General features: G+C 38.5%; 4 protein-coding genes across 5 annotated transcripts; 2 read left to right on the top strand and 2 right to left on the bottom strand.

The window, feature by feature from the left end:
• Positions 1-176: 176 nt before the first annotated feature.
• On the bottom strand, positions 177-7,440 carry dnai4 (dynein axonemal intermediate chain 4). The gene is made up of 17 exons (XM_057338431.1): positions 7,335-7,440; positions 6,796-6,949; positions 6,528-6,706; positions 6,296-6,405; positions 6,009-6,165; positions 5,341-5,480; positions 5,006-5,182; positions 4,698-4,883; positions 4,182-4,333; positions 3,945-4,031; positions 3,542-3,693; positions 2,794-2,951; positions 2,246-2,373; positions 2,051-2,149; positions 1,748-1,974; positions 579-732; positions 177-415 (listed from the first exon to the last, which is right to left on the bottom strand). The coding sequence occupies exons 1-17, from the start codon at positions 7,382-7,384 to the stop codon at positions 365-367; spliced, it is 2,361 nt and encodes a 786-aa protein (XP_057194414.1). The 5' UTR covers positions 7,385-7,440; the 3' UTR covers positions 177-364.
• Positions 7,441-7,728: 288 nt separating this feature from the next.
• pars2 (prolyl-tRNA synthetase 2, mitochondrial) lies at positions 7,729-9,775 on the top strand. The gene is made up of 3 exons (XM_057338854.1): positions 7,729-7,866; positions 8,088-8,673; positions 8,766-9,775. The coding sequence occupies exons 2-3, from the start codon at positions 8,110-8,112 to the stop codon at positions 9,645-9,647; spliced, it is 1,446 nt and encodes a 481-aa protein (XP_057194837.1). The 5' UTR covers positions 7,729-7,866; positions 8,088-8,109; the 3' UTR covers positions 9,648-9,775.
• Positions 9,723-15,921, bottom strand: LOC130557226 (basic immunoglobulin-like variable motif-containing protein). 2 transcript variants are annotated; one of them, XM_057338852.1, is made up of 10 exons: positions 15,808-15,921; positions 14,525-15,098; positions 13,855-13,984; positions 13,672-13,767; positions 13,311-13,415; positions 13,125-13,219; positions 12,017-12,149; positions 11,791-11,874; positions 11,570-11,666; positions 9,723-11,197 (listed from the first exon to the last, which is right to left on the bottom strand). In XM_057338852.1, the coding sequence occupies exons 2-10, from the start codon at positions 14,997-14,999 to the stop codon at positions 10,901-10,903; spliced, it is 1,512 nt and encodes a 503-aa protein (XP_057194835.1). In that variant the 5' UTR covers positions 15,000-15,098; positions 15,808-15,921; the 3' UTR covers positions 9,723-10,900. The 2 variants fall into 2 exon arrangements, with proteins under 2 accessions (XP_057194835.1, XP_057194836.1); XM_057338853.1 differs by having other exon boundaries at positions 14,525-15,095; positions 15,808-15,920.
• Positions 15,922-16,156: 235 nt separating this feature from the next.
• Positions 16,157-20,319, top strand: si:ch211-201h21.5 (uncharacterized protein LOC555526 homolog). Its single transcript, XM_057338261.1, has 6 exons — positions 16,157-16,223; positions 18,728-18,911; positions 19,002-19,187; positions 19,456-19,567; positions 19,672-19,808; positions 19,892-20,319. Exons 1-6 carry the CDS (start codon positions 16,195-16,197, stop codon positions 20,246-20,248), a joined length of 1,005 nt encoding a protein of 334 aa, XP_057194244.1. The 5' UTR covers positions 16,157-16,194; the 3' UTR covers positions 20,249-20,319.
• Positions 20,320-20,351: the final 32 nt, after the last annotated feature.

Here is a 20,351-nt window from a genome sequence, read left to right as displayed (position 1 = left end):
TGTAGAAGTGTGATGTGGTTCAGATGTCGCAGTTAAAGTGTAATGTGTGGAGGACGAGCAGGAACTCTCTCCATTAACATAGAACACACATTTTGTGTCAGAACCCTGAAAAACAATTTAAAATACTACACAATTTACTACATAACGTTTTTGTTAAATGTCATTGTTAGGTTTAATAATGAGGATCAAATCAATCGATTCAACTGTCCATGTTATATGGGTACCAAAAGAAATTTTATAATCTAGAGAAAAAAAACATGAAAGGCTAAATACACAGACTAAGACAGTTGAATAGAATAGGAGGTATAGACAAAGAAAAAATGAAAGTTACAAAAAAGACAACAGACAAGAATGCATATGATATTCAGAGGTGACTGGCTAGTGTGGACTGAATTATGTCCTCCAATGCATCTACCTGTTGAAAGACATACAATACATACATTAACTTCTTGTTGAGAAATCCTGTCAAAGTGGTAAGAGTGAAAAGCTACTTTAACAAAAATTCACCATATGGTTGGTGTCACCATATTTAAACTATACAAATTAAGATTCAATGAGTTTGATGTTTCACGTCTTACCTGTGTGCTGTCTGCTGCAGTGAAGTTCTTCAGTTTGTACACACTGACCTGTCCCTCACTGTCCCCAACCAGAACACAGTCTGTCTCAGGGGTGAACAGCAGAGTGGACGGATTCACTCCTGGACTGCTCATGCTTACAATGATCGGGTCCAGACTGGTAAACAAAACAAAAAACATTTAGTTCTTAAAGTAATAGTTCACCCAAAAACGAAAGTGCTGTCATTATTTACTCTCGTGTCATTTCAAACCTGTACGCTTTTTTTGAAGATAGATGGTAACTGAACGACAGCGGTACCCATTCACTTCTATTGCATAGACACAAAATCAATGCAAGTCAATGGGTACTGTTGTTTGGTTACCAACATTCTTCAAAATATCTTCTGGTCATACAGGTCTGAAATGACAAGAGGGAGAGTAAATGATGACAGACGTTTCATTTAGGGTTAACTATTACTTTAATAAGGTGAAATAAATGGTAAAAATGTACAATAAAATAGCTTAAAATACCATGAAACATTTTCTCATTTTCAGATATACTGTATGGGGTAAAAATGGTAATATTTTACATTTTTTATTTCATTACAACTTTAATAATCATAGTAGCAGAATAATCATTTGAATCAGAAAGATCTATATATTTAGGTATGTGCCTCTTTACTGACGTAGTAAATATCACAGATTTGCTCATTTGATTAGTGACACTGAAGTAGAGCAGAGCCTTACGACGAAAAAATGGTGCTATATAGTAATGTTGTAGTACTCGAGACCATTTTATGATGGTCTTGGTCTTGTCTCGGCTGTCTTTGGTCTCGGTCTTGTCTTGGTCTCAGACTTAGTGGTCTCGGGATTTTATTTCAAGACCGGTCAAGACCACAACTGTGGGAATTACACTAAATTGCTGGTGCATTGTCTGATTTATTTACATTTTACATTTACATTTAAATTTATGTGTTTTAATAAATTAATAAATTTGATTTATGTGTCAACATCATTCATGTGATTGGATGTAAAACTTTTGGCTTTAAAAGCATTCACCACTTGTTCCTTATTTGATTCTTCTGTTACTTTTGTTACTCTTACTGCTGGTAAGACAAGAATGGGGGATCGTCTTAAAGAAATATGTCAACAAAATGAATACACAAAAATGTTTTTTTAACACAAGATCTTACATGCTGACTCTCAGGTCCCAGATCTCCACCCGGCTCTCACTGACTGATCCAAACACAGTGGCACAGTGCGGGGACCACACAGCATCATACAAGGCCTTCTGACTGGAGGTAAAACTTAAGACAGGTGTGCACAGATCCTGCTTCCACAGCTGAATGGTCCAGTCTGAGGAACAGCTTAGGAAAACATCTGGACTGAACGGTGACCATGTTATCTTATAGACAGACCCCTGGGAAGAGATGTGAGGTGAAGAGAAACGCTCCGTGTTTGGGAACATTTAGTAAAAAGAAAAGTACGGAACATACTTTGTGGGCTTGATATGTATCCAAGAATTGCTCACTATAGGAATAAGAGCACTTGTGAATTTCACCTTCCTCTGTTCCAGCCAGGTAAATATTTGAATCCTGAAAGTAAAACACAATGAGAGAATACCAGAATGAAAGACCTTTCGAATGCCGGATGTATTTTCAGATACTGCATATTAAAACTGTCCTGCACACCTTGGGATGGAAATCAAAACACGGGCCTGAAGCCAAACGTGAGATCAATACTTCACACCGGTTTTTAGGCGTATTCACTTTCGTGCTTTTCTCGCTTCTGTCTTTGGTTCTTCTCAGTTTCATCAGGTCTAACAGACAAATGACAGTAGAAATCGAGCTATTTCTAGCAGCAAAAACTCATTTGTGTTGTTGTATTGGTCAAAAAGATCACGAAAGGTTTATATTTACTTACGTATATATTTCAAATTGGAATAAAACAAATGTAAAACAAATGTTTACAGTATTAAAATGTAAAATGTGTAATGTAAAACAAAATAAAGACAAATTCAAGCAAGAGCTATTTCTAGTTCGCTTATCAAATTTAAGCAAATTTATCACAAAGCTGTTCTTGTTCATTGACATAGTCTCAGATATTCTCTGACTAAAATGACGCGGATCATCAGGTTTAGAACATTAAACAACAGGGAGACATAACAGCTGAATCAGATAAATTATTCAGTAACAAGAATATGTCACTCTATCGTATTATTTTTTCATTTGATCATTACCGGTGCGTTTCATGCCTTTGTGGAGGAACCACTTGCTGATTCGTCCATCAGCTGACACAGAAATCAGCGTCTCTTCTTTATCCTCACTAGACCGTCCTTTCTCATGATCAATCCATCTGAGCTGCCACACTGGACCCCTGTGCATGTTGGCCGAGTCACTTTGATAGAGAGAAACAGGAGTGAGGTCACTATACATTCAGAACACTGTCCGCAATGCAGATTTTGAATTTCTACATGCATGCTCAATGCATTCATGTGACATCATTCATTTAAATAGGACTGAAACATTTAGTAAAACAGGTCTGTACAATATTTCTAGACGTATTGCTCAGAACAACAATTTTAGTATTTTGTATTCAATTAATAATTTACATTTAGGTTTTACAGCGCAGTGCTTCTCATTTGGTTTTGCAACACAAGACATAAAAACGGTTGCAAAACTAGACAAAATGTTCTTATAACGAAATTGATTTATTTGATCATGAACTGGATTGGTTAAAAGGATATGCCAAATGTGAATATATACAAAAATAATGTTTCTCCCTTATAAGTTACTGTATCTACTTACTTAGCCATACTTACTGAATTCAAGTTTAGGGTTTTTTGCATTTTATTATTTGCATTTAACACTATACTGTTTGTAATACTTTTAGGCCAAACCCACCAGTTTAGAAGCACTGTTTTACAGTAACTGTACATAAATATTATGTAACTTCAAGACTGAGAATAAAAATGCCCACAGCTCCACCTTCTGTCAATAATGGCCGTTTCCTCTGTGCTCTGTACGTTATAGATGGAAACGCTGCCATCATACATTCCCACAGCCAGCTGACTGGCATTATAAGATGAGAAATCCAGAGCAGTTACTCCACTGTCACAATGAAAGATCCGCTCGGGCCACTGAAACACATGAACATTTAAACAATATTCAACTGAAATACTGCAGATGAAATATAGCAATACAAAGGGGTCACTAAACACATTGCATTAGGTAACAAATGGTCTTTTTATCCATCAAATGGCCATAACAAAGCAACAATATATTTGCAAAACTGCTTATACGGTTGTATATAATATACAGTATATGTTGAACAGGGTAAATCTGGTGATTGTTTAGAAATCTGCATCAGTATGTTTGCTATGAAGAGTACCGTGGGGTTCTTTAAAGACCAGCAGCACACAAGTCCAGAGTTCTGATCTTTGAAATCAAACTGTCCATATCCCACAGCAAGAAGATCCTGTAAGGAAACCCAATGCACAATTTGAACCTTTTCACTCATTTATTCATTGTTTTAAGTTGTGGGTGGCATGGCCCTAGCATTAGTTAAGATGTTCAAAAATATAATAAATAAAACTGAACAACTGTATGTTGGAAAGAGGGATAGTACTGGGTTTCTCTTGTTCCAGGCCATACTGCTGACATTTCGGCCCATGGTGAGGTCACACCTGAAGGCCCACAGGTGCTCCAAGAATGGACCCGGGGGCTGTTCTGTCCAACTCACCTCTTCTACCTCCATTTCTGTCCGCACATAGTCTGGATCTAAATAAAAACAGCATGTCTTATATCATTGCTGACGGACGGCCTCCAAAATAGCTACTTTCCAGGAAATTAAAAAAGAATTCAACATTGTATATTTTGAGCTGCCAAGCTCTTTCCTATACTTTTCATCGGTTAAATATTTGCAAAACCCACAGACATACATGAAGGGTGACCAATAGTAATGATTTATAGAAAAAATAAAAAGGAAATAGAAATCATGAGATCAGTCCACAAGCAAAGCTATTGTATGTCTCGAGAAGACTTTATTCACTAATCGTATGAATTACTTATATCGAGCTTTTCGGCGTGAACGTTGCTTTTAATTTGATCTGTGCTCATATTTCAGATAAAGAAAAGGCATTACCCTCTAAGACCGGCAGCTGTCTGTATGCAGCAAGCTTAGGCTGGAAGATATTCTCCAGAACCACCCTCTCCATCACAGCCAGATCATGCTTGAATTTATCAGATTGTAAGATCAGCTCAGGGTCTGGCTCTTCCTTCCCCAGGGACACAGAGCCTTCCAGTTCAATTTGAGAGCTCAAGTCACTGCCTAAAATGAAAGCAAGGTGGAAAAGAAATGTGTTTTTATAAAGTGAATTATGTTCATTACATAAATGATCTACTGCTCTAAACTGTTCTTGAGAGGGTGGTTATGACATTTATAATAATTACCTGTACTGATCATAGACACACTATTGCTGGAGTCTTTAGGGTGGGTTTGGAGACTCACAGAGGACACATCTGGGACAACAGCCTTGTGTCGTTCAAAAGGTATCGCAGTGTCTTCTTTGACCTCTCCACTTCCACTGCAGAATGAATCATACATGTCCCAGATGGTGGACATGACAGCTGCACAGAGATTCAAAGAATATCAAACTGTATTTTTTTGTATTACTGTACATATTCAACATATCTATTACAATTTATTATTTATTCATCTAACACAAAAGAGTATGTCTGTAGCTTTAATGGCACAATTTAAATGCATTCATTTGTTGATACTTTACCTTTGTCTACCATGGTAACCGTCTCACTTTGGACCTCCTTTGTCTTTGCCGCACCATTGAACGTCTGCATTGACCGCTCCACGTATTTATCATTGCCCTGTCTATGTTTACACAATTCTATGTATGCTTTGTTTCTTTCCCTTTAAAAAGAAAAAATAGATAACATTTATGGCAAGTCAGCCAAGTAAGTGTCACATTAAAAAAGAAAATGCTGAGAGCTAGTGTAAATATGGTTTCATGGTATGTTGTGTAGTATTAACTATACAGTAGGAGGAACGCATGGTTTAAAATAGCAATAACGGCTTAATTGTCAGTTTAGTAAACAGATTTTAGAAACAATAAACAGAATACAAGAAGATCATATCCCATCTGGATTTTGAATTTAACTGGGAACATATCGTTGCTGTCCTTCCGAAACCTCAAATGTCCAAATTTGCTGTTTCTCAGGAAATGGAAAAAAACACTGTATGTTCTGAATGATTAAATACCGTGTTGTCAAAGTTGACAAGCACTTTTTAATACTTTTTATTGGTTCGATTTTGATTTGCAGAACCCAACGTGAAGGGTGACTAATAATAATGATTTTTGACAAAAAATAACTAAATATGGAGATACAAGGTTTCAAAAGGACAGCATAGATATGCTGATGTGGTGATGTTTGCTCTCACTTGACCGCCTCAGCGTTCTTCGAATCTGATGACACAGATACTGCAGGAATGTCTAACAGCCACATGGTCTCCGTCTCAGTGAGGTAACAATCCACCCCATTGTCCATCAGGACCTCCCCGACCTGCTCCATCACATCTTCTTTACGACCTTGAACATCTGCATGAAGCAACCAGAATGAAGCATAGTGAAGTATTGGAAGACATTAAAAGACATTCTTTAGATAAAAATGTACTCTGTTGTGTGACCAAACTGCATGTGGCAACTTGGCTAAAAAAGGCAAAAATACCCGAGGAACTATTGGACAGGTCATGTTTCGAGACATCCTCAGTTTCATTGTTCACCGATTCTGCAGTCGACTGGCTCGTTCTGGATGCTGAAATGCTCCCAAAAAAAGACCTGACATGACATCATTGATTATTTGTTAGTGTATAGTGACTGTTATTTTACACGAACAAAAGTATGTTTTAATTCTTTGTGGTAGTTTTATGAGCACAGTACTAGAAGACTTCTGTAACTACCTTGTAAATGGTGCACCAAAGCTGGCATTAGTTTGAAAAGCCACAGAGAGAAAATCTGTCGTAGTACCCCATGATGTGTCATGCGTAGTGAATAGTTTGCCTTGTTTAGGTTGTGAAACCGCAGGATCGCCCTGATACAATGGCTGAGGTGTGACGTCCTGTCCCTTTTCATCACGCACCTGGTTTGAAAGTAAAAAAATGATGTTCAATAAATAACATAAAGGAATACAGTGCTACATGCAATAAAAAAAACAGTTGTTAGCTGTACAGTGTGTTTTGGGGTTTGGACAGAGCTCTTATCCAAAGGTTTAGCATCTTCTGTTGAACTGAAGCTCCTTCGGCTGAATAAAGTGCTGCTGCTCTTTGTGATGCTTTGATTTGCAGGGAATAATACGGATGACACATTCAGTGTTTTGGAAATTCTGAAACAAAGAAAGCTTGGTTTACAAGGTAATCATGCATATATTGGTCTTATAAATATATGATAGAGAAAACAGCTGACAAAAAAAAGATTTTAGGCTTAGGTTAAAATTCGCTATTAACAGAAAGTGTGTGTATTTGACTTTAAGTTGTATTATCATATGGAATAACGTAGTGTAAATGCAGAGACATTAACTTTTACAGTACAATCACAAATATCCCATGTAGTCATATTTAATGATGTCATATTTAACGTGAAACGTGTGCATTCAGTATACACGAATTGAAAAATGTTGTTTAAAATAGGCACCGATGGTTTAGTATATAACATTTTAATATCCAGCTGACTGTCAAGATGCCGTTTCTTCCCGTAAAGTAGAAACTTACTTGGACACTTTCAGAGCCGCTCTCTTCTGCTTGACTTTTGTGTTAGACATTTTTCACACTTTCATATAAACAGCGCTCACATGCAAGACAACAGGTCGGTTCTGACGTGTCGTTTGAAATCACCTTAGAAACAGACTCCTCCCATAATGTTTTTGATTGGTCGCTTGTGGTTGCGCTGTTTTTCTACTCCAAAACAGTAGATGGCAGTGTGCAGTACAAGTGGCCTCGATTAAGCAAAAGAAGAAAAATCGCCTTCATGAGGCGCTGAGCAGAACGACCGATGTATGAAATCAAAGTCCCGCGAGAGCCATTCGACAGCACAGATTTCGACTAATTCTCGCGGTACTTTAATATCATAAGTCGGTCGGTCTGCGCAGTGCCGCGTGAAGTCGAATACCCCTTTTGTCTTTAGTGTAGGAAGTTGTCATGTGTAGATTGTCTCGCGCGTGTGCGCAATGAAAGCTATGTCCTACAAAAATGATCTCAGTTTGATCTAACAGAATTTTAGAGTTAATGAGGAAGCAAACTCACGGTAAGTTTGATCCTTTTGTCGTTTTGCTGTGATGAAATGTGCGCGACTGTTATCTTTAGTTTAACGAGAGTGACGGCAAGTGCACTCCTATCATTTCATAATGGGGTTGTTCTCCTGTGATTTTGGAAGTGTACAGTCATTACTTTAGGACTATCAATTGATGTTGCTTTATCAGCCATAACTATTTTTTTCATGCTGATCTTTATTTTATTCATTGACAGAGGAACATCCAAATAGTCAAAAATGGACGTGCTGATGCGTCACTGTAAAACACACAAACTTCCGACCATCCTCTCCAGGACGTTCCTTAAAGCATTAAAGAGGAGTCACATCAACTGTGCCACCCACACTTCTCCCCCAGTCTCCCCTCCATCCAAACCCACCATCCCAACTCCTCGCGTATCTCGTCTCTTCCAGCCTTCCAACCTCCGGGAAGGTCAGGAGGGAGGAGAATTGACATGTCGCAGCCAGAGACTGATGCTGCAGACGGGACTGATCCATCCCTCCAACCCCGGCTGCTTCTACTATTTACCAGTGGCTCTGAGGTCCATGGAGAAGCTCGTCCGGCTCATCGATGAGGAGATGCATGCCATCGGTGGGCAAAAAGTTGACATGCCAGCGTTGTGCAGTGCAAAACTGTGGAAGACGAGTGGACGCTGGGAGCTCATGGGGAAAGAGATGTTCAGGCTACAGGATCGCCATAATGCGGAATACTGCCTTGGGCCGACTCATGAAGAAGCAATTACAGAGCTTTTTGCTTCGCAGAGCACGGTATCCTACAAGAAACTTCCACTTTTGCTGTATCAGGTATTGAAATGTCTTTAAAACGTCATCATGTAGACTAGTTATTACAAACTGTATTTATGAAAATGTTGTGGTTATGTGGTTGTGTCTTTCAGGTAACACGTAAGTTTCGTGACGAACAGAAGCCAAAGTTTGGGCTCCTTCGGGGACGGGAGTTCTACATGAAAGACATGTATTCATTCGACATTAGCGAGGTGGCAGCCCTTGATACGTACCAGTCTGTGTGTCGAGCATATGGACGTCTGTTCGACCGGCTGGGCTTGAATTGGGTGCAGGTTCAGGCTGACACTGGCAACATAGGTGGCACACTTTCCCATGAGTTTCAGCTACCAGCAGACATCGGTGAAGACCGATTACTTGTTTGTCAAAACTGTGGATTTTCTGCCAACGTTGAAACCATGGAGCCGGGACAGACTCACTGCTCACAGTGCCAAACTGGCGTATTGAGTGAAACCAGAGGCATCGAAGTGGGTCACACTTTTTACCTTGGCACAAAATATTCACAGGTTTTTAAAGCTTTGTTTGTCAATGCTTCGAATGAGCCTTCGGTGGCCGAGATGGGCTGTTTTGGACTGGGTGTGACTCGAATCCTTGCTGCCTCGATAGAGGTGCTGTCATCAGTCGATGCTATATGCTGGCCTGGGTTAATCGCTCCTTTTCAAGTGTGTGTTCTTCCTCCTAAAAAGGGCAGTAAGGCGCAAGAAGCCACAAGAATCTCTGAGGATCTGGCTCAAAGCTTGGGCAACAGTCTAGCGAACCTTAAAGGAGAGGTGGTCCTGGATGACAGGACTCAGATGACCATTGGGAAAAGATTAAAGGATGCTAAGATTCTGGGGTATCCTTATGTGGTGGTGGTAGGGCAGAAAGCTTTAGAGGATCTTCCCATATTTGAAGTTCTTCGTCAGCGGAGTGGAGAAACTATGTTCCTTAGTAAAGAGGGGCTGGTGGACCTTTTGAGCAGAGTTGAAACTATCTAGAAATGTTTTATAACATATGTTTAATGGGCTGAGAGTTAAAGTGATGTTTGTCATCTATAAAAGTCCACTAATGGATAAGAATGTGTATAAATATTTTATTTATAAATAAAAAATACCAACACAACAGATTCACTTGAGATTTGTGATGACTGGACATTAAACATTATATTAGATGTTGCTGTGTTAAAGGGATAATTTACCCAAAAATGAATATTCTGTCAGTTACCTACCCTCTTGTCATTTCAAACCTGTATGACTATTTATTTTGCAGAACACAAAAGATAATTTGAAGAATGTTGGCACCCGAACAATGGCGGTACCCATTCACTTCTATTGTATGGACACAAAACCAATGCGAGTCAATAGGTACCGCCGATGTTCATTCTTTAAAATATAATTGTTTGGGTTCTTTAGTAAATTATGACAGAATTTTCATTTTTGGGTGAACTATCACCAAAGAACACAATTTGCAATGCACAATATGGAGGCAATCATGCAATCTTAGATTACAGCATTTCACAAAGAACATCACTGTAATCCTTCAAGGTACTATTTACAGATGGCTCCATCCTATGTTATTTCACGCAAACAAATATTTCATATAACCCCATCCTGTTGTGTGACATTGTTAAACACTCCAGTATCTTCAGATCTATGATAACTTTGACCGTTAATATTTAGTGTTAGTAACATCAAGATTTTTCATCTATAACATAGTCCACACTGTACTTCAAAAAAGTAGAAAATAACAGAAGAAATATTGATCTGAAAAGTAAATGTTCATCATATCCTTGGTACACACAGTGCAATTACTTGCACTAGTTTCTTTATCCATTTATTCACAATGTTTCAAAAAGCAGCACTGACCTATCAGAGAGGTGACTTAACATCTTGGAGGGATTATGGGTAGTATTTCGGAAAGAATACAAAAGATCATTACATGACCAAGACTTTACATTATGTTGCAAAAGAATGCCAATGTTAATTGATTATCAGCACAATCCATGTTAAGAAACCTGGAATTAAAGTTTTGCTCAAGGACACAAGGATGATAGCTCATTCCTTACAAGAAACCAGCAACCTTACGGTTACAAGCCCTAAGCTTTAACCACTACTCCCCATTTTGTCTGCGATGTATAATACATATCTAATTATTACCTTTTATTTTCGTTAACTACCTGGAAAGGTAAATATTCTTTAAATGGCTGAATACACAATAAGTGTCCTCCCGTGGAGGGTTGGACATTTAAGATTTAGTCGTTTATGTCTTCATCTGGGTCACTATCTGGAGAGCCTCTGTGCCTGTACTCAGCTGTGTTGGACAAACGCTTCCAACCATTGTCTGACTTTTGGTTCCCTGTGCTGAGGGACCTGCCCAGACGTTTTGCTGATCTCTCCTCAGAACCGTCCTCTGGTCCTGCTTGGCCTCTGTTCTCTGAAGCCTGATGGTGGAGATCATGCCTCAGGTTTTCAAGATTCAGTGCCCACGGTCCCAACTTTTGCCAGTTTACTCTTTGGAAGGCCATGATGCAATGAAGATTGCCCCCTACCTATAAAAAAATTCTATCTTTCATCATACATTCTGACACTTTTCTTGAAATAACAAATATTTAAAATATAAATCTACATATCGTTGTTGTCCTTCTAAAACCTTGGATGTCCAAATTCACAGTTTTTCAGGGAATGGTAAAAACATTGTACTTTTTAAATGATTCCAAAACTGTGTTGTCAAAGCTGACAAAAACTTTTTAATACTTTATTTTAATTGGCTATATATTTGCAAAACCCAGTGACAATGATTTATTGCAAAAATAAAAATCACAAAATATGGAGATCCAAGGTTTCAGAAGGACAGCGATAATATGTATAATCTATAATACTGTAGTGTAGAAGCGCTATTACCATAATTTTCCATTACTTACCTTCTTGGTTTTACGATACTGAATGCCTCTCTCTAAATGGCGAATGTCCAAGTATTCTGGATTCTGACTGTTTAGATCCGTCACAATATCTGCCCACCTGATTTAAAAACAAGATCAGTGCCATATTTGTTATTTACACATTAATACTGTAAATATCATTAAAAGTAACATTTATTATTTACACCAAACACTGCAAATGCAAAATGCATAACTAGCCATACTTTTTACAGTGGATTGCAGGGTGTTTCCTGCTTGGTTCACCAATGAGAATCCAGTGTTCCATCTCATTATGAAGCAATGGACCCCTGTAAAAAGTTATCTTATTAATAACTCTCAGCTTATATAGCTTTTTAGAATCTATTTTATTTCAACTTCTCTTCCAGCTGTGTCAGGCAAATTAACCTAAATGAAAGTCATTTGAGTGGTTAATAACACCAAAAGTTGTACCTGTATGCTTTGGCTGCTTTTATTGGTGTAGCTTCATAGCCCACAGGACAGAAGTAGTGATTTTGACAGTGGTAAATGTAGGCCATGGACTCATCTTTGAGGCCCTGGGTCAGCTTTATCAGAGCTCCATCAGCTAGGATGAAGAAATATGGTGATCATGTATATTTTATGCTTTGATAGCAGGTGAACTACATCTAAACAAAACAACAGTACATACAGCCCTGGGAAAAATTAAGAGCATTTCAAAATCATTTTTTCTGATTTTAACATTTATTATGTGATTAGGTAAAATGATCCTTTTTGTTTCATTCTGTGAACTACTAACAAGATTTCTCCCAATTTTCAATAAAAATATTGTTTCTATTTGCATTTATTTGCAGAAAATAAAAACTGGAGAAACAGTTTAAAAGGGTCATATGACACGGCTAAAACGAATATTATTGTTTGTTTTAGATGTAATGCAATGTGTATACACGATTTAAGGTTCAAAAACGCTGTATTTTCCACATACCGTGCATGTTTATATCTCCTCTTTGCCCCGCCTCTCTGAAACGCGCAATTTTTTACAAAGCTCATCGCTCTGAAAAGCGAGGTGTGCTATGATTGGCCAGTTAACTAGTGCGTAGTGATTGGTCGAATACTGCAAGCTTGTGACGGAAATGTACCGCCTCTTACCATATTTGGAACATCAGGTTCCAAAGCAATTGTACTGACAGGTACGCCTACCTTACTTGCGTATACATTTGGGCGGTCATAGTCAAATCATACCACAAACTGACGTAGATTTGTGGGGGTGTGGTTACACGAGGCGTTTGTTCCGACACTTTAACACATATTCGCGCCATATGACCCCTTTAAAATAGAAGAAAAGATACTCTGCATTTTTCGGACCTCAAATACTGCAAAGAAAACAAGTTCATATTCACTTTTAAGCAATACAACAGTAATATTTGTGCATAAAATAATAGAAATACGACTGGTTGACCCAAGCAGTTTTGTCTGCCCTTTAGGTAACTCGATGATCTCTCATGATGTCAGAGCTGTTGACCACATCAAAAATGCCTCATTAGAACAATATGATATGAAAGTCTCTTGAAGAATGACACACCTGTCTCTCCTGCTGTCTTGTGCTTCCCGTGAGGTTTGTACAGAATGTATGAGCATCCTCGGACACGAAAATTATCATTGAGTTGTCTGAACCATCTGCGCCAAAATAAAAATACATAGGCATTAATATATATTAAAATAGTAAGACTCTTTGAAGGCCAAAGAGCAAGTAATACAGTAATCTTACCGCATCAAAGTGGCATTGCCTGTAAATGGTCCAAATTTGATGTCTTCAAATGGAGGCTGGAAGCCGAGTATATGCAGGGCCTCTTCTTGAGAAATAGGTGGAAGACTGAACAAACAAAATCTGAAGGTTACTTTTCACTATTCTTGCAAAGTTTTCAAAGACTGGCTTACAATGCAGTTCTTAAAATAGATCAAATGAATGTGCTGGTCTTGCTTCTAAAAATACACCTTGAGACATTCATTCCTTTATCCTAAAACACTTCAGAACATACAAAACATCAGTACTGTACCAAATCTGTACCATCTGAAATTACCCACAAAACTCAAAATGGGTCATACGTTTCAGCAAGGAACACACAGACCTGCCTGCTCCTAAAGTACTGTAGAGAAAGTTCCAGCAGGAGACCAGTGAAGAGATTCCACATGAAGTTTTATATTGCGGACGGCTAATGCAGTACCTAGGAGGTCAAATCATTAAAATATCGGTCATAAAAAGTTTATGGTCAATTTGTTCATTCAAAAGAATGTAAGTAAAGCAGGTTTACCATCTGCGGAGGTCGAGGACTTTTCTCTGTTTGATATCCTCCAGAGAGGCCTGTGGTGGCAGATCTTGGAGGTTTCTGATTGGCCTGTCTGAGGATTTCATTTTCTTCGAGTTTAATTTCTTTACATTACCTGAGTAAACAATTTCAATTTAGGTTTATTTATTTTATTTCATTTGATGAAAAACTAGGGACCTTTAATAACATTAGAAATGGCATATTAGGCTTTTGCTGTTTAAAATTGATGCATTATAAAAATATGCATTTTATAATAATGTGAGAAAAGGTTCTTATAGACGCAAAATAATGTTTTTGTTGATCTGTTTACATACATTTACATACATAAAGCTTATCATGAAGTATACAAGTAGAGCGAACTGTGACATCACCTGAGTCAATGAGGTCATCACTGTGGAGTTGCATAAACTACAGCAGATGGCGAATATGATCTCATTCTCCAAGAATATTTTTTTAATGACCAGCTTTTGGATTAAAAAATGACCCTGGTACTTTCATACTTGTGATCTATTTACTGTACGTAAATTCATTAGCATGTGAAATATATACATTTTTTTAAATGAATGACTAATTTATATTTCATCATTTCAAAGAAATCTTTAAGATGTCAGCATTTGTGGTCTACAAAATGTATGATTAACATGAAACCACATACTTGTCCTGGCCTTTCGTATTAAAACCGCTTCAAAATCTGAGGTGTCAATCTCCCAGGCCAGCACAGGCTGGTTGCTAGATGTCACACCCTCCATGTCACAGTTCCCATCTAAAGACACACTTATTCCCCCAGAATGACTCTGGGTGGCTGAAGCAGTGTTGTGCTTGACTAATGACGTCCCGCCGTCTGGATTTGCAGCCGGCCCATCTTCAGATGTGATGACGGGTCGGGCTCGGTTAAGCAGCGCGTAGTCTGAGCAGACGGTGTAGAACTTCTCCCTGGAATGTGTTACAGGGCAGGTCCATGGAAGCTGGAGCTCGGCACTGGATGCCCGTCGCGCCCGCAGCGCATCACGTGTCGACGGGCTCAGGAAGCTGCGCTCAGGCTCATCCTCTCTGCCCGGGGCCGGTGATGGGGCCTCCTGACCAGTACTAGCAGATACCTTAGCGCCTTCACTTTCCACAGTGTTAGGCATTGAACGGAGAACTGGGATGGTGGTTAGGAGAATAACCTACAGGTGTTTGTCACGCTGGGTTTGGTCCCAGAGAGCTCAAAGAATCTCATCCACTGGCTACTATTAAAAATTAAAAAGTGTATAAAATATACAAAGTAATGCATACCAATTCAAATGATGTAATTCATAAAATAATTAAAACAGTGTATAGAATATTACACGTAAGCATTTACAGCAGCAGATGGTCTTATCCAAAGCAAATTACAAAAGTGCTACAGCATATGAGATCTTTGAGCAAGAACACAACATAATATTAAATTATACTGAATTTGTGCAACCTAAGGTGTGGACTGTTGATTCCATCATCATGGTTATTGATGGTTTATAGTCCTAAACTAGGCCAGATGGTTTTATCTCCGGCTGTACGTGGTTGAGAGAAGGGATGATGGCCCAGACTAAAACTGACAGTAGCTTTCAATAATCGACGCTTTATGATTCAAATGGACTAAAATTCAATGGTTCCACCTGGTTGAATGTGCTGTGCACCAAAGTTACATACACTAGCACCGTTTACATCATTTTCAACGAATAACATCGAGATGACAAGGTTGCATTTAAAGGGTCATCATCGCCAATCATAGGCTAAATCGCCGCACTGTGAGTTTAAACCACAGACAAACATGATATCGATAAATAATAGCGAACCGTTAAGCGGTATCGATCAACTGGCTCAGAATCCAGCCTTTACATACAACGTCGTTAATCCGTGTCGAAAAATAACGGTAAAATTCATACGTATCTAGTCTTTACTAAAATAAAAAACACCTACCTTGTCAGTTTTGCGGGGATAGTGTACTTGTTTAAACTACGCTGTGCGACCTCTCTGTTTGACTGTCTTCTGTGCCTAGCTGCTGTGTTTTAGCAGGCTCTACCAACCTGAAACGGGGGGTGTTATGTGACACAAAATTGTACAATATTTCTACAAATCAAAGCAAGAAGGTTTATTTAAAACTACAACAAACTTTCTTTATAGTTAAATGTAAATTTTAACGAAATATTTGATATTCTTTCACTAAGCGAGGTAAACATTGATAGCCTTCATTGATTATCCACCTGTTTTTGTAATCATTCAGTTGAAATAGAGCGTGGATGCTAAAGGCAGCCTCTAGTACTGCAGGATTAAAGGGGGCCGAAATGTCAATGAATTGACGGGAGTATGCGCCTAGACACTGACAGACAGCCAGGGTAGGTAAAACAATAAGTAAAAGTGAAAAAACAATAGCCTGGCTCCATCAGACATTATTGGATAATATATTTCCGTTTTAAAAGTGCAAGGGTATAATTTAAAAACGCATGAATGAGAGGCTGAACTTTTATATTGTCTATTGAGTATACCACATGTAACGTTAGGCTGTTGTGTCTATTGCGTATACCACATGTATTTCATTTATATAATGTGGAAAAGGCTTAATTTTTTAACATAAATATCGAAATAAGCTTCTATGTCTGTGCCTATGGTAAGTTACAGCCTGTAAACTTACACCTACAGTGGTTTATAAGTGTACATTGACGCCTGACTTTCCTTTGCTCAAAGTCCAATGGCGCTGACAGTCTGAGAAAGAAAGCTGGATTTATTTTTTGGCCTTTTTACTAACGTGTTGCGTGAAGGCAAATTAAAAACTGACATAGATACGGAAATAACTGAAAAATAAATATATCTCAAAACTGTTAAAGAGCAGGTTTCATGAATCTCATAAAATTGCTGGCATTGCAGTGTGTAACATAGCTTTCCTTCAATTTTAACGATCTGCAAAGTTGTTAATCCAAAAAGTCCATGATAAATTAAGATATTGGCTTCTAAATAAGGAGTCGACTCCGAACCGCCCAAACAAATCGTGAGGCTTTCAAATCTTTTGAGTGTAACATCGATACGTCACAGTGTAACGCATCAGCACAATCCCCGCCAAACAGGAACACTCTGACCTCCCCACTAGCACTTCAGGTAGTAGTATTGCGTATACAACGTGTCGAGGAGACGCTGTGTTTTCTGCTGTGAACGCAAATGTACTTTGTTTTCACTGCTAAAGGATGACGGTGTGAAGGATCAGTGGCTAAATTTTTTTCCACGATACCACTGCAGTACAATTCCAACCTCGTGTTATGTGCTCGTCATTTTACCGACGACTGCTTCTCAAATTTTGGCGAGTTCAACGCGGGATTTGCCAGCCGCTTGACGGTTTTGTCAAGTGTGCAAAGTTTAGCTGTGGTCACGATCCCCTTCAAACAAAACGGTTTTCTTGTCATTATTTAAAAAACGGACTGCAGCACTATATCATTTTATTATGTAAAGGTGTGTGCATTATCTTTGGAAGCTCTCGCTAACTTTCTCAGTTACTCCTCTCTGTATAATCAAAGTAAACTTTTGGATAGAGCCGTTGCACTCCCACAGCTATGACGAAAAAAGAGCAACAGAAAACTAGTCTGAATGGTTTATGAAGATAGATGGAGTACTTGTGATATGGTAATACCGATGCCATTTTTATATTTTTTTAATGCGTAGCTTGTCCGTGAAGCACGGCTCTGGGATCAGTAGGAAATGCTCCTCGATCTAAAAGCAGTGCGAGTTTGAGTCGCTTATAATGTGCATTTGAAAAAGCAACACCCGTCAAACATGATCATTATAAATATACATTTCTTATCATAAAAATACCTGATGATGCTTGAGTAACAGTGATAAAAAGATGTCCATAGGCATTTCCTAGATTCTAGAACGTGTTATGGTCTTCTTCTGTAGTGCGTATTTGGAGTTTCCGCACGAGAGCGCCCTCTGGCTTTCGGATGCAGCAGCATTTTCCTACTGTGTATAAGCTGTGTATAAATCACGTGATATTTATCGTCGGTTTATCGCGACAGCCCTACTAAATAAATATTTTAAGGAAATAGCACCGTTTTTTTTAACATTTGATACATTTGAACATGTTGTTGGGGACTCTAATACAACATTAGGACACTTACAAAAACCTTAAAACCTGCGCTTCCTACAGCAGTGCTTCCTAAACCGTGCTCGTGAACTAACTAAATTACGTTATGTAGCTTGATGTCATTTGCAAAAAGCATGCAGTGTCATGGATTACAAATACAATGTATTATCATTTTATCTTCATCAGAATATGATTAGCAAATTTTGTGGTAGCCTGAATAAATAGTCATACAATATAATACCGTCTATACAATATAAATCTGTAATAATTGTAGTACGATGAGGTAATTATACTTTATTATAGTATAAGTATTCCTATAGTATGTTATAATATTATTTATATAGCAAATGTATTTGCCCCTCTGAGATTTGCGAATTTCATTTACAATCTATATGTATTTTGCAATACATTAAAAGGGAGAGTTCACCTTCAAAATGAACATGTTCTTGTCATTTCAAACATATATGACTTTCTTTCTTCTGCAGAACACAAAAGAAGATATTTTGAAGAATGTTGGGAACAGAAAACCGTTGGTCCCCATTGACTTGCATTGGTTTTGTGTCCATACCATAGAAGTCAATGGTTTTTGGTTACCAAGATTTTTCCAAAATATCTTTCTTTGCGTTTTGCAGAAGAAAAAAAGGTTTAAGACAAGAGTGTGAGTAAATAGTGAGTTTCCTTTTTGAATGTGATTCCTTTAATGCAACTTCTTGTATGTGATTACTATGAATTACAACCAAACTCTCAATATGGGCTCCATCTAACCAGCATGGCTCAAAAGCTGGTGATAATCGACACAGACTGTGGGATAGATGACGCTCTGGCTATTATAGTTGATCTCGCAGCTCCAAATGTAAAGATACTGGGTATCACCTGCTGTTTTGGAAACGCTGATGTGGATAATGTCTGTCAAAACGTAATGCGGGTACTGTCGGTCTGTGGACAAACACAGGTAAGGCTAATATCAATTAAAACAGAATACTGGTGCTTAAAAACCAATACTCAGAATTTACACAAAGTGGGGTGCGTTGTTTCCCCTCAGATTCCGGTCTTCAAAGGGTCTGCAGGCCCTCTAGTCAAAGCTGTGAGGTCTTTAAAAGATCACTTTGGCACAGATGGGTTGGGAGATGTTCTGGAGAACAGAGATTCCGAGATTTGGAAGAATCGGATACAAAAAGATCAAGCCGTTCATGCCATGATAAGACTGATAAATGAAAACCAGGGAGAGGTAAGAAATAAACTATTATAATAGCTTTAAGTGTCTGGAAGCATATGGGTTCCAGATTCCAGTCTCGTGGTCCTTTCCTGAACCCACCCCCTTCTCTCTCGCCCACTTCGCTTCCTGTCCCCTCTCACTTAACTGTATATAGATATTTATTAATAAATCTTTTAAAAAAAATGTCTGGTTGGCAAATGTCTGGAAGCATATGGTTGTGATGCCATCTTGTGGTTGATTATTGACATGCACAGGTGACAGTTTGTTTACTCATACACAGGTTTCCCTCATAGCTCTTGGTCCACTGACTAACTTGGCTTTGGCTGTAAAATTAGATCCCACACTGCCTCAAAAACTCAAGGATTTGTATATTATGGGTGGTAATATGGAAGGTAAGAGCACAAGCCAGTATTGAGAAACCCAGGAGCACAAATCAGGGCAAGTGTGGTGGCACCGTCTTCCCCGAGTGACTACTTTTGTTTACTGTATATTACAGGCATGGGAAATGTGACGCCATGTGCAGAGTTTAATTTTGGAATGGATGCAGAATCATCTTACATAGTTTTAGAGGAATATACCTGCACGACACACATTGCAACCTGGGAGTTTACTTGCAGAAGCAAACTGCCTTGGGTAAGAACCACCCATCACGAATAAAACGAATAAAAAAATCATCCAATGTAAACGTTGAAGACAAATATCTAATATCTTGCCAGGAGTTTTTTGATGAGCTGGTCAATCAGGATACATCGGCTGCTCGATTCATGAAGAAGATAACTTCAAAATGCTGGGCCTTTTCTAGAGACTTCGGCATCAACAAGAAAGATTTCCTTTTTGGGCAAGGGTTTGTGCCTTATGATGCGTATGCCGTTGCAGCTTGTGTAGACAGCAGTGTTATTACAGAGAGTGTAGAGTGTGCTGTACGTGTGGAGATGCAAGGTGAACTGGGACGAGGCATGATGGTTTTGGATCCATCCAATACACTGAACAAAGGCCATCGAGTGTTTGTGATGAGGAAATGTGACGACCTGAAGTTTAGTGCAATGCTCAAAACGTCTTTACAGATAGCATAGAAACATGTTTCTTTCTGTAAAAGGTAGCTAATGCATAACTACTGTCTGTGGGACTATAAGAATGAATGTCAAATCACAACTGGATTTCTATTTCAAAATCAAC

The sequence above is a fragment of the Triplophysa rosa genome, linkage group LG7 (assembly GCF_024868665.1).
Source record: "Triplophysa rosa linkage group LG7, Trosa_1v2, whole genome shotgun sequence".
Classification (NCBI taxonomy): Eukaryota; Metazoa; Chordata; class Actinopteri; order Cypriniformes; family Nemacheilidae; genus Triplophysa; species Triplophysa rosa.
Note: the sequence above shows the minus strand (reverse complement) of the source record. Positions and strands in the feature narration are given on the sequence as shown.

What these genes read in the sequence shown, in the direction of transcription:
- dnai4 (XM_057338431.1), bottom strand. Translation starts at nt 7,384, where the DNA reads ATGTCTAACACAAAAGTCAAGCAGAAGAGAGCGGCTCTGAAAGTGTCC. An exon ending in ACAGCTGCCGGTCTTAGAGG is followed by an intron (nt 4,334 to 4,697) that starts GTAATGCCTTTT and finishes GTTTTTATTTAG; the next exon opens with ATCCAGACTATGTGCGGACA. An exon ending in TGGGACCTGAGAGTCAGCAT is followed by an intron (nt 733 to 1,747) that starts GTAAGATCTTGT and finishes TTTGTTTACCAG; the next exon opens with TCTGGACCCGATCATTGTAA.
- LOC130557226 (XM_057338852.1), bottom strand. Translation starts at nt 14,999, where the DNA reads ATGCCTAACACTGTGGAAAGTGAAGGCGCTAAGGTATCTGCTAGTACT. An exon ending in AGTACTTTAGGAGCAGGCAG is followed by an intron (nt 13,416 to 13,671) that starts GTCTGTGTGTTC and finishes TTGTTTGTTCAG; the next exon opens with TCTTCCACCTATTTCTCAAG. An exon ending in GGCAATGCCACTTTGATGCG is followed by an intron (nt 13,220 to 13,310) that starts GTAAGATTACTG and finishes ATTTTGGCGCAG; the next exon opens with ATGGTTCAGACAACTCAATG.
- pars2 (XM_057338854.1), top strand. Translation starts at nt 8,110, where the DNA reads ATGGACGTGCTGATGCGTCACTGTAAAACACACAAACTTCCGACCATC. An exon ending in TTCCACTTTTGCTGTATCAG is followed by an intron (nt 8,674 to 8,765) that starts GTATTGAAATGT and finishes TGTGTCTTTCAG; the next exon opens with GTAACACGTAAGTTTCGTGA.
- si:ch211-201h21.5 (XM_057338261.1), top strand. Translation starts at nt 16,195, where the DNA reads ATGCGCCTAGACACTGACAGACAGCCAGG. An exon ending in CGGTCTGTGGACAAACACAG is followed by an intron (nt 18,912 to 19,001) that starts GTAAGGCTAATA and finishes GTTTCCCCTCAG; the next exon opens with ATTCCGGTCTTCAAAGGGTC. An exon ending in GCAGAAGCAAACTGCCTTGG is followed by an intron (nt 19,809 to 19,891) that starts GTAAGAACCACC and finishes ATATCTTGCCAG; the next exon opens with GAGTTTTTTGATGAGCTGGT.